Here is a 12,419-nt window from a genome sequence, read left to right on the forward strand (position 1 = left end):
CAGCTCTACTAGTTGGTAATTATTTATGTCTCTGCCTTACTAACTTCCTGCCTTTAGGAACTGAACAGCTGCCAGTGGGTGAAATTGTTCTCTGTGAATGCAAATAACTCCCTGCAAGCAAGTAAACAATCAGGCCCTGTTTTCTCACCCTTACAGCACAGAGAATTGTCCTTTGCAGAAAACGTTTGGATAGCAGGGGCAACATGAGGAAGCCAGGCTGGAGCTGGTTTGGAAAGGGAAATTGCCATACGACAAGCTTTAAATAGCTTCACCCCAAGCCAGCAATATGAAACACACACCCACCCACTTGCCTTACCTCTAGGTATCCCAGAAATCCAATCAGAAATATTTAGGGAGACCCAGGAAGTGTTTGGTACTTGCTGACAAGTTAACACTGGTAGACTTTGCCACTGCCTCTGAGGGACAGCTTGTCCCTCTAACCAGCACCTGCAGTGGGACCCTGAGACAAACACAGAGGTATTCAAGGAGAAGCCTTGCTGAGGGTTTGCCTGTGGCACCATGCATCCAGCTCTTTACAGGAAATTTGGCACTCACCCAAGCTTTTTTTCTCCATTGTGTTTAGATTGGTGAGAGCTATGTTTAGCATTCCAGAGGCTGTTAGGAGCAGTCCATGAGGAGCTTCTCTGATTGCCTGAGAGGCAGAGAGGCGTAGCTTGTTGGATTCTGCAGATCAGCTGGAGTTAATTGAGCTGTTTAATCATTGAGTGTGGACTCATCAAAGCTACCTGCACTGTGGTGTGTGGCCCAGTGACAGTGACAATAACTTAAAGGAAGCTGTGAAGGCAACATGCACTGACTGCCGGCTCAGAGATATCAGAGGGGGAAGAAGGTGCTGCTCCACTGTGCTAGAGAACAGCTGCAAAAGGACTGTTGGTTTTTCTGGGGTGCAGGGAGGACTTGACCTTTGTTCCCACTACTTGTCTGCAGCCCTTTTGTCATACCTTGTCCGGGCCGGCTGTTGTCTGTCTCTGCCCAGACACGCGTGAGATGGGTTCGCTCCGATCAGGCTTCAAAAGACGAGGCTGGACTCTCAGGTTTGGTCTTCAAGGTTGTTTATTATTTCTTATCTATAAAGTTTTCTCTTTGCCCAGCTGGGATCTGACCTGCAAGGCAGCCAAAGGCACTCTGAACGCCCACAGGGCAGTCGTGTCTTTTTATAACAAAAACTACGTAAATCTTATTTACCTTTTGTCCCCAATACTTATCATTCTTATTAGCAAGTGCACCTTCACCAAGAACCTATCAAAAAATATCTGCATCACACAGAAAATGGAAGACATGAAGCAGGAAGAAGAACCACGAAGACAGGCCCAAATTCCTCCATCTTGTCTTCATAAACCCCCTGTACCAAAACCTTAAAACCTGTGTTTTATTCTGTAATTATACTATTTCTACACCATTTAAACCCCAGTGATTCTCATATCCTCATATGCAGGTGGCACATCCCTAGAGGGATCAAAGTCAAGCCACCAGGCACTTTTGACAACATTCCAAGACCTCTGAGCCCCCCAAGGGTTCTTTCGGTAGCTCTGGACATCCGGAGCGATGCGCTGAGTTCCCACAATACCTCAGATACCACTCACTCACCAAACTCCACCCGTGGCTTCTTCCCAGCAGCCAGTGGTGAGCACTGAGCATAAACTGCTGCAAGTGCACACAAGGGCATCACCAGCCATGGCTAAACTCTGGCTGTGGGGCTACTGTGTTAACCACAGGTCCTGAATTGCACCTCGAGGCTCTAGCTCCAGCCCTGTCCTGCTCCCCCTCCAGACACACAAATCCAAGGGGAAAGCAGTCCCAGGTTCTTCACACTGAGGGTGTGTTCATCCATGGACTGCTGCCTGGGTTGGATGTTCGTGTACTGTGAGATCACTGCCTGGATGAGAACCATTTTGGCCTTGTAGTTGGTTTTGTATCTACCTTGACACATTCCTGTTATTTTTACCTTCTTAAGCCTATCTGACTCTGGCTGAGAATACCAGAAACTGTCCATCATCTGTCTCAGATGCAGTTTCTTAGCAATTCCAGTAAAGGACAGGCAGATCTACTTCCATGTTTGTTCCAGAGTAGTAATTATGTTCTTGCATTCCCTCTCACTTCAGCAGGTTGCTGTGTCCCCATGCAGATGACAGCCTGCCCACAGCAGGGTTTTCTTTTTTTTTTGGGGTGTTCTTTTAATTTTTGGGTGGTTTTTTTTTTTTTGGTTGGTTGGTTGATTGGGGGTTTTGTGTGGTTAATTTTCTTTTGTTCTTTTGTGGTTGTTGCTGTTCTTGATGCCCTCACTAAGTCATTAATCTGTGCCTGCCTTTGACTTTGTCCCCACTGCAACTGAATTTGTACTCAGCTCATGCGAGCTGCCCTTGCTTTTTGTTGGGAAGGAGTGACACTCACTGGCCAGAGGATATAGGGCCATAGATTAAGTGAATTTAAAGGGTCCTTTGAATGGTTTTCGTGTGTGATTTGAAAATGGGAAAAAGGAAAAAAAAAAAAAAAAAAGAGAGAATCTCAATACATAAACCAGAAGAGAAGGTTGGGAAACTCATAAACCATGAGAGCATGGCTGAGATCTGTCCTGAGCTAAAGGGGCTGTTACCCTTGTATAATAATAAGATGTATTATCTGGATCCCTTTTCTCTTATATTGTGGATCAGGATAGGTAAATATTGAAGAAACACACACTTGGTTCAGACACAATTGTACACGTAGAGCTCTAACCAATACTTAGGAAATCTGTTTATTAATGGTGGCACTAATCTTCTCATATCTCCACTAGTGGTTAAATAGTGTCAATAGTGTCAGAGTCCTTCCAGAACCAGATGAAAGAAATCAGGACCTTTTGTTTTTATAACTTCAAATCCAGTTTTAGGCTTGAAGATGTCAGCTGTTTTCTATGTGGCAGCTGAGAAACAACTGTCTCTCCTTGCCTGTGTTAGCACGTGCAATTTCCTTGCAGTGTGTGAATGATCAGACCAAACATAGCAAAGAATTGTTTCCAGTGTTCAGTGTTCCTGGGGTTCCTAAGGCAGTCTAAAACTCTGAGGCACTCTAAAAAGAGAAAAGGAAAGGTGAAGGGCTCCATAGATATCAACATCGTCCCATTTGTCCTGGTTCTAGTCATGGTTTGAATGTGCTGCATAAGGAATATTGGCTCAGCCTACCCTTTGAGGTAACAAGGCAAACCGGTTTTGGGGATTTTCCATATCCAAGCAGTTCTTTGCAGTAGATTTTCTCTCCTGTATCTGTGTTGTGAGAACTTTGTCTCCCTAGATATATAGATATAAACATCTGAAGTGCATCTGTGAGTAAATAAGTGAAACAGGCTGCCCAGGGAAGTGGTGGAATCACCATCCTTGGAGGTATTTGAAAAATGTGTAGATGGGGCACTCAGGGTTTTGTGGTGGACCTGGGATTGTTGGGTTGATGTTTTGGCTCAATGATCTTTGAGGCCTTTTCCAAGCTAAATGATTCTGGGATTCTGTTTCGTGTGCTCCTTTACATCTCTGTGTATACATGACTGCTGAACCCGCAGCCTTAGGTGGGAAAGCTCCTGGGGAAAGGCCAAAAGCACAGCGTGGGCTTTGAGAAGAGGGGAAAAAAAAAACAAGAGTGAGAAACAACCTCTGAGCACCAAGCTGAGAGAAGCAGGAGAAGGGGGATGAGGTGCTGCAGGTCCCAGAGCAGAAATTCCCTGCAGCCCCTGGGGAAGGTTTATCCAGGAGGACTGCAGCTTCTGGAAGGGCCCACAATGCAGCAGAGGAGCAGTGTGAGGAGAAGGAGGAGGAGGAGGGAGAAGGGGCAGAGATGAATTGTTGTAGTCTGACCAGAACCCTGCATTCCCTACCCCTCTTTGCTGCTTGGACATGTGTGAGGGAGGGAAGCACAGGAGAATTAGGGAAAGGGAGGTCAGAGGGACATGTTTTAGTCTTCTTCCCCGTGCTTTGTGTAGGGCTTGAGCTTTGTTCCTGTCGAGTTTTAGGAGATTCCTGTAAGTCTGCTCTGTAGCCTGTGCAGGCACCACTAACCAGGGCTCTGCCCTCAAGCTCAGTGACCAAAAACTCCTGGGCTTGTGTCAGCTGTGGGCTTGATGAGGTGCATTTCATCTCTTCCTATGGAACACTGATAAAAGTGTCCACTGGGACAAGACCGTGGATAAACTCCAAAGGAATTCATCTTGTCGCTCGTCTCTAGGTTGTACAAGAGTTTTTCCCCTTCCTGATAAGATTTTCCACCTGTAATTTTCATGTAACAGCTAACAAAACCCACTGAGTGTAGTGTGTGTGTCTGTTAAGTTGTACAGCAATCAGTGAAACATGAAACATTCACTATGATAACCTTCCCTGAGAAATATACTTGATAATGTGAGCTTTATGTATTGATTTACTGCGTTGTCTTCCTGTCATTTTTATTCCATGTTTCTGAAAGCTGAATGAATGCAAAATGATGATATTCATTTGAGTAGGAAGAATTGACTGATTAAACACGAAGAATTTGTGATAAAAAAGTTATGTGAATGAGAGAGAGAAAAAACTAGATCTAGATTTACAGTTCAACTTCACAAGTCACTAAAAAGAAAACACTGTTTTCTTTTTACAGATTTCTCCTGGTGCTGATTTGTTTAATATTCAGTGTACTGTCTACTATAGAGCACTATTCTGAGTTTGCCATTGGAACCCTTTTCTGGATGGTAAGTGAACTTTTTTGGGGAAGGGCCATCAGTTTGACTAAACCTGAATTGCTTCCACTGAGCAAGGGAGATAACTGTTAAAAATCCTCATGCAGAGCATGCTAGCAGGACATTTAAAAGAGTGCCTGCTTTCATTAAAGAAAGGTCACAGTTTAATGGGCATGATTATTTTCTAGATCCTTGAACCATGAGGACACTTGTTAGATTACCAGTTTTTATGAACTTGCTTTTCCCAAAGTATATTTCTTATAGTGGACAACTGGTGTTCATCAGTCTTAGGCAGCATGAAACAAGATATTCTATAGGAATGAATTTTCAAAGTGGGTATTTTCTAAGTCATATGGTAAAAATTTGGCCAAGAACATTGCTTTTCAGAGGCAGGTGATTTCTGTCAGCCCGGTTTGCTACTCTAAAGAACAGGAAGGAAGAACTCCTATCACACTGCTATCACCAGTGGTTTGGATTTGAAGTTGGTGCTTTCTTGGTGGGTGTATCAAAAGTACAGATAACTTGCATGAAGACACTAGACAATGTCCCCCCTCCTCTGTTCCCCTCTGCCTCTATTCACCTTTAGGGAGTGAAAAATGGAGATTGAACATCCTTGATAAAAATGGAATAAATAACTTTGAAACAGTTCCTTGCAATAGCTGTATTTTAGCCACTCAGATCCTCTGATCTAAGTGTGTGAAGATCTCAGTATTCTTATTGTAGTTTCCTTTTACCACATGGTGAATCATAATATGATAGAATTTGGTTTTCCATCTGGTTTGAAAATAAAAATCAGTTGCTTTGTTTTCCTCTGGCTTTGGCTACATTAGCATGTGCAGCTTTTGCCTGCAGTTGACTGAGCCATCATTAGATCCCGGAGTTATTCTGAGGTCTTGATTAAAGTAAATCCTCTAGCAAATGTTGCTTGGCCTTTAAGCCCCAATTCAGTGTCAAGCAAAGTGCAGTGTTCTGCCAATCATGTGTGGTCCTCTCCTGCTCCCTGAGATGTGGCTGCAGGTCAGCACAGCCGCTGCTGGGAGCAGTGATCCTGGCTCAGCTGATTGTTTCTGTGCAGATGGCATGTGCGTGTCCAGACACATTTTTGGACAAAGAGTAATGAGAGGGAGACAGATGGGTGGCTCTCAGAGTGCCCACATAGCACTGCCATGCTAGGACTCCTGCCAAACAAATCATGCACAGTCAGTGGAACAATTTCTTGGCCTCCTTGTGTCACAGCCTTACCCTGGAGGATACCTCTCTGGAGTTTTTCCTCCTGCTGTTTCCAGTTTCCTTCCTAAAAATGGCCAGTCCACAGAGTAGCTGTTCTGCTGGCTACTGTAGAGTCACTTGTCTAGACCACATTTGTCTTAAAACTTGGTTTGGTCTGAAATAAATTCACTTCAATTACAGAAGATTGTTTTTAGAGCTAATTAAATCAGTTCTTTTTCATAGAGTTGGGAGACTTCTTGTTACCAGGAGATAAATGGTTGGACTCCTGCTTGGAGCACATCTTCCCACCTTTACCTGAAGGAATTTCCAACTGGCTCTCCCATTTGAGCCAGCAAAGTGTTCACCCCAGAGAAGTGTGGAGATTGCTGTTCTCTTTACTCCTGGGAGGACCATTACTCTGATCTCCATCATACCACAGCTGACTGTTCATAAAACTAGAGTTTTATCTCTCCAAGTGTACTCTGCCTGCTCTCTTGAAACTGGGCACAGAGGACACAGCCAGTATGGTGAGAATCAAAACTGGGCCAAAGCATCTAGTGGATCAAGTTCAAATTGAAATTGGTTTGTTTCTCTCCTGAGTGAAGGACCCTGTAACTCTTTGTATAGCCCTCAGCAGCAAATTAATACTGGCATGTGATGCTTGTGGTATTTCCCCACTTGTGAGAAAACTGCTTTTTATTATATTCAGGTAGATTAACAATTGGGAAGGATCAATGTCAAAAATGCCCTGTTGCAAGTTGTTAAGGCCTGGCAAGAGGGATAGTACTTGGTATTTGAAGACATGGAAATGTTTTTGTTTTTTCATAGGGAGGGCGAGATGGTGTGCCAAGTACAATTTTGGATAATATGGGTCATGGAAGTAGAGGTGAGACATCGGTAACAGATGTAGCACTAGATGTGTCCTAAGACACCAGAGCCTGGTGTTTCAAAGATGTCATTATGTTAATGTTCTTCAGGCATCTGGATGGTCTAAGAGAATTTCTTGTCAGGTGTGAAACCAATCCAGACAAGCTCTACAAATATACCAGGGAGGAAATATCAGAGTGTTTGTAGCTAGAATAGAAGAAGGGGACTGAAGAAGCAGTTGCTGGAACTAAGAGTAAAAAAACTGTCTACTCTTCTCCCATTTCCTAAGCATATGTTCTCAAGTCTCTGACAATTCAAGTGAATTCTGGAGGAAAGAAATGTGACTTTTAGCCTTGTGTTTCAGTGTGAAGGCCAATCTCTTGTCTTTGGGATGACTGAAAACATTGCATAGCCACAGGTTCAGCTACAGGCTGATGCTGGGCCTCCCCTCTGCCATAGTTGTTTTATTTGATGCTCCTGCTTGGGCTCAAAGGAAATGTCAGTTCTTTGTACTCACAGACAGAAGACAACATGTAAATCTCCAACACTGTGGTAAAATCAGTTTACTTCCACAACAGCAGGATTGGTGAAATTGCTTGTTTTGAACTTGAGATGTTTGAAGGATGTTTTTGTTCTCATGATACCAAATATTTTGTGTGTTCCCTGCCACTCTTGCGAGGGCTCTTCCCAGCTCTGTCTGGCATACTCCAATTTAATTTTTTCATGTATACACATTGTATGAGATTTTTTAATTCCTGACTGGGTTTCTTTCCCTCTGCTGAGTATTTAGTAGCCAGCATTTGAGGGGAGTGACAGTGGCATTGCCACAATGGCTTGTATGGTGAGCACCAACAGAGTGGGTAATGAAGAACACAGCTCTTTCTGAGTCTTTTATACTTGCAGAGAGAAGCCTGGAGTTTCCAATACTGTTAGAAATGGATCACAATAACAGTGTGCATGCTATTTAACAATGTACAAAGCTTAAATGCATGTACCATTGGCTTTTGTTCAGATTGTGCCTGTAGTCAGGTATGAAAATGAATTTGTAGCTTCCCCAGCCTTGCTTGGTCCTGTGTCTGTACCAGAGGAAGATTTCTCACTGGTCTATCCAGCAGTACTTAGGATCTGAGGCATTAAAAAGTTCTTGTACAGTGTGTGGGGAAACAAGTGCAGTGGAACAAGGCAGAGTTGTGAATAAAGTATTTGCAACACTCCAGAGGATCCTGAGTTACAGCTGAGTTTCATTCCCAGTTGCCCCAGGTTTAGGTAGCATTTTATCCTCCCATTTTTTTCTCAAGTTCTAATTCTCTAATAATCCAGTTATAATTTTATCTGGTTCTATGATTATTCTGTTGAAAAATTGTTTCTAAAAATTGCCAAATCTCTTGATTTGGCTTTTGCCTCTACAGCAAGAGGCTGTAATTTTCTCTGATGATCTAGTAGTTTGTGTGTCAGTTTTGATTTGTAAATGGCACCTAGATCTTTCAGGATATGGAATGAAAAAATAAACTATAAAATGGGCCAGGTGTGCCTCCTTTGAGGATTGTTTTTATTTTTAGAGGTCATATATTTTTCTACCAGGAGAGGTCACCATGGTAGTTTCTAAAAGACCGATTTTTATTTTTATTTAATTGCAAAAGACTTTGCAAAAAAATAGCTTCTTGGCTTGTGGGACAACTTTCACTAACTGTGCCAGTCTAAAACCAGCAACAAAATATTTTTTTCATCATCATACACATGATGTTTTTACACACTGTAACAGCACAATAAACATACAGTTTTTATAATTATAGTGTTACAGGAGTAAGGGAAAAGTTTTGTCTGATTTAGTATCTTGATGTTAATTACCTTTTAAATTTAAGAATACCGAGTGTATTCTTAACTTGAAGAAAATAGACTGGTTTTGCTATAAATCATATTGATTCAACTGATGAGTTCAGGCCCCGTGGTTCAGTCCCCTTTTGGAGACAGACTTTATGCATCTGCTTTCCTCTGAAAAAGGAAAACAGAAGACCAAATATGCAGAAGAATTTCCTTTCTTTGCTGGAAAAAACACTGACATCTCTCCCAAACACATGAGCACCTGTAGTTCCCAGCCCTGCAGCACCAGAGGGTACACAATTCCCTCAAAGACCTCTTTTCACAGTCCTCACTTGTGACCTCTATGGTCAGTCCTTACTGCCCTCTTGGTTGCTGGAAATTCTCATGGAGTGACTACATTTAGCATGGATTAGCACTCCCATGCTTGCAAATTCTGTTGGAGCAAAGGCTGAGATGTGAAATCAGAAGTTCTCACACCAGCTGGTGCTCAAGTTTTTTTGGGCCAGAGACTCACCTTGTGGCTGCATTTAGGAGGGGGATCTTGTGGAAGAGTTTTTGGCTGCAGATGGGTCCTTGTTGTTACCTGGCTGTCCCAATGTCACTGCTCAGTTTTGGATTTATGTGATTTTTTTCTGCATCACATGCCATGAACACACACATCCTCTAAGAATAGGCAAGGCAGCCCAAAGTACTCAAACTTCAGAGTGCCAAATATAATTGGCTTATTTAAGCCAGCTAAGGCATGTCACTGTTTAACTGCTCTGGTTCTGAACTGGACATCAGGGTGGCTTTTCTCTTTGGAATAGCACCATTTTCCAAGTGAGGGTTTTGAAAGGCCTTCTTCCACTGAGGACTTCCTGTCTGCAGTGGAGGAGCTCTCCTGTTGATTTTTGTTTGTCTCTGGTTTTGCCTCATCTAAGCTGTGTAGCTGTTGGGTCAGCTCCAACCTGTAGCAGAGGAGAAAAACGAGCCTGCAAAAGGTTAATTGAGTAGTCTCTGGGATTTCTGGTGAATGTATCCTAATAGGTTTGAGGTTGTTTTCTCCATCCCATCAAACCAATCAGTGTTAGAAAGAAAAAACGTGGATTTTTTATCTATTTCCTGCCTCTGTGCCAGTTTATAATTCTAAATCTGGTCTTTGCCATACAGCATGAACACTTAGGGCCTCCCCCAGGTCTGTTTGATAAAGTCATTATTGGACAGTGTAATACATGAAGTTCACAGGTGCTCTTCCTGCTGCCCTCACCACACTGTTTCTTACAGGGTATCCCATAATATTTCATGGCATTTTGTGGTATTTGTGCAGTATATATTGCCTGGGTGACAGCAGGTGTTCATGAGGTGTCCAGTCCCATAAAGACACTGACAGCCAAACTGCCTCAGGGGGAAATACATTAATTTCTGTATAGTGTGGGAGAGCCAGACTCTGTGAGTGCAGAATACACATGAATAAAAAGAAACTTATGGCTCATAAGCATTTGTTGTATTCTTTTGCCCCTGTAAACTTCTGAGAGAGAAAGCCAGGGGGAGAATCCCTGTTTCTTTCTGAGCTTCTTGTTGGTCTGTGGGAAGATGAAAAAATAGATTGGGAATATTATATTATTACAATACAAATAATTATTGAAATAGAAATGGAATATTGTTTCCTACATTAAACATATTAGGAAAAAAATTGAGTCCATGAGTCTTTCAACACATTGTATGAGCTCAGGTTGTCTGCTGAGTGGTCCTGCTGAGTTGCCATTGTTTTTCTGGAATCAAATGCAACTCTGAAGCTTCTCAGTGTGAATTATAATGCAGTTATTCCTGTGGGTTATATTACCTTGTGCCTAATGCACCACAGCACACTCTCAGTGATTGCTGTGTGCTTTTCAAATGTCTGAAATAGAAATCCTTCAGCAGTGAGTAAGGCTGAGGCTAATTAACAAAGAGCCAACTCGTAATTCCCTCAGTCAAGTTTCACTCACTGGGGCTCAGTGGAGTTCTCTGTGCAAAGGGGCTTTAGAATGTGGCCCAGAGACTTGAGAAACATTTCTTGGGAATGAGGGGAAGGTGGAGAGACACATGCAGAATTTTTTCAGTTCTTCTCCTCAAAATATTGACACCTTCCCAAATCAAAAGGTTAAAAAACATGGAAGTAATTGTTTAAAATCCTGAAGTGCATATTCACATTGGATTATTTTCCACTCAAGGAGCAAAGCTAAACCCTTCATCACCTGCCAGTGGTGGTCCCTTCAGGGATGTGCTGGGGGGAGCTGAGAGGCTTCAGTGGATCTATAGAGAAATTAGAATTTCAGGCACTAACTTACTGAATCTTAATAATTCTCTATATGATTATATTTACCTTAGTGGTATCTCTCAGAGTGAAGCAACTGAAAAAAGAGACCTCATCAAAAATAGTCTTTGGAGGAAAAGTGTTACCTGCTTAATTAGAATTAAAAATAACTCTTCCTCTCACTTGAATGTGGTTGTCACAGGGGGAGTGCCCTGTGCTACCCTCATGAGTGTACAGCTTCATTCCAGGCAGGAAACAGCAAATAGCAATAAAATGAAAGACAAGCATCCTCCTGGTAGGAAGTTAGCAAATTCAGCATATTTGTCAGGTGAGCATGGAAGTGTATTTTTAATGAAATGTTAAATCCACTTGTATCCAAACAGCAGTCTTTGAGTGCATTGGTTTCACCTAAAAGTTGGGAGTGGAAGTTAATGGTACTGTAGGACATGTAGCAGCATTTGGCATTTTTTTCTTCTGTATATTGGGTATTCTGTGTTCACATGGGATGCCTCTCATCTTTGCAAGAGCCAGCATGATGGTAGAAAAGAAACATTCTCAGGATTTTCATGGCATTTGAGTAGCTATTAAACTGAGCAGGTCACTAAATGGACATTTTCAACTGTAAGGACTGGAAAACCTTGAAGACAGGTTATCAGATTAAATTTGGGACATAAGTACACGTGTGCAAACATTTGGACTATTAAACCTTTATGCCTCTTTCTGAGGCTTCATTGTCTGGAGCTGCCATTCCTTGATTGAATCTCCGTGAGAACACACTATTCATTTAGCCATCCCACTTCCTCCTTTTACCCCAGCACCTAAATATTCCAATAAAAAAAGTGAAGAGAGCCTTGTGTGTGCTCTCCACCTAAAACACAGCTGCAGCTGAGAAAATACCCTTCTTTTTCATGTGTGCACTTTAATCACTCCAGCGAACTTCCCTCTCCTGCTTCCCCAGTGCAGTTATCCATAACCAAACTGGGATAAATTATATATTCCAGGCTATATATTTAATTTACACACACACATGCCTGTGTAAAAGTGTGGGGTTTCTGTGTTAATGCAGGCATTTTTTAATTTGGTCATCAATGACATTCTTGGATAAAAAGTTGATGGCTTTTCCACAAGGGTTCTTTATTTGATTGATTGAATTAGATAGGGGTGGAAGTTATTTGTATACATATTTCCCTCTAAGCTGATTTTTGCATATTTTTCATAAAATTAATAAAATGAAATTATACTAAAAATAGCATAAACATGACTATATTATTTTATCATCAATTTGGTGGAGGGAGGGAAGATTTATGCAGCGGATAGACTTCAGAAAAGCAAAAAAAATTCAAAGATGAAATTAATTTAAGGGCAAGGACTATTATAATCCTTATGTGTCTTGAGTCTTTCTCCCAGACAAGAAGGAAAAGCATGGAGTAATGGAATGCTGCTACTGACTTTAGCAGAGGTGTTAGTTAGCACAGACCCAGTTTAAAATCTTTAATTAAGTTTTTTTGTTGGAATTTATGTTGCAATTTGAGTTGCCATGATCAAAACAGGAAG

The 12,419-nt window shown here is 41.9% G+C and overlaps 1 protein-coding gene across 1 annotated transcript in view; it reads left to right on the forward strand.

Annotated features, from left to right (window-relative positions):
• The window catches only part of LOC311153539 (potassium voltage-gated channel subfamily KQT member 1-like), a gene marked incomplete at both ends in the record, with an annotated part of 408,184 nt that overhangs the window by 10,772 nt on the left and 384,993 nt on the right, over positions 1-12,419 (forward strand). Inside the window, 1 exon segment of the mRNA XM_084205470.1 lies at positions 4,615-4,705. Within this exon segment, the coding sequence (XP_084061596.1) occupies positions 4,615-4,705 (91 nt within the window).

This window comes from Fringilla coelebs (assembly GCF_963513975.1).
Source record: "Fringilla coelebs genome assembly, chromosome: 5".
NCBI classification, from domain to species: Eukaryota; Metazoa; Chordata; class Aves; order Passeriformes; family Fringillidae; genus Fringilla; species Fringilla coelebs.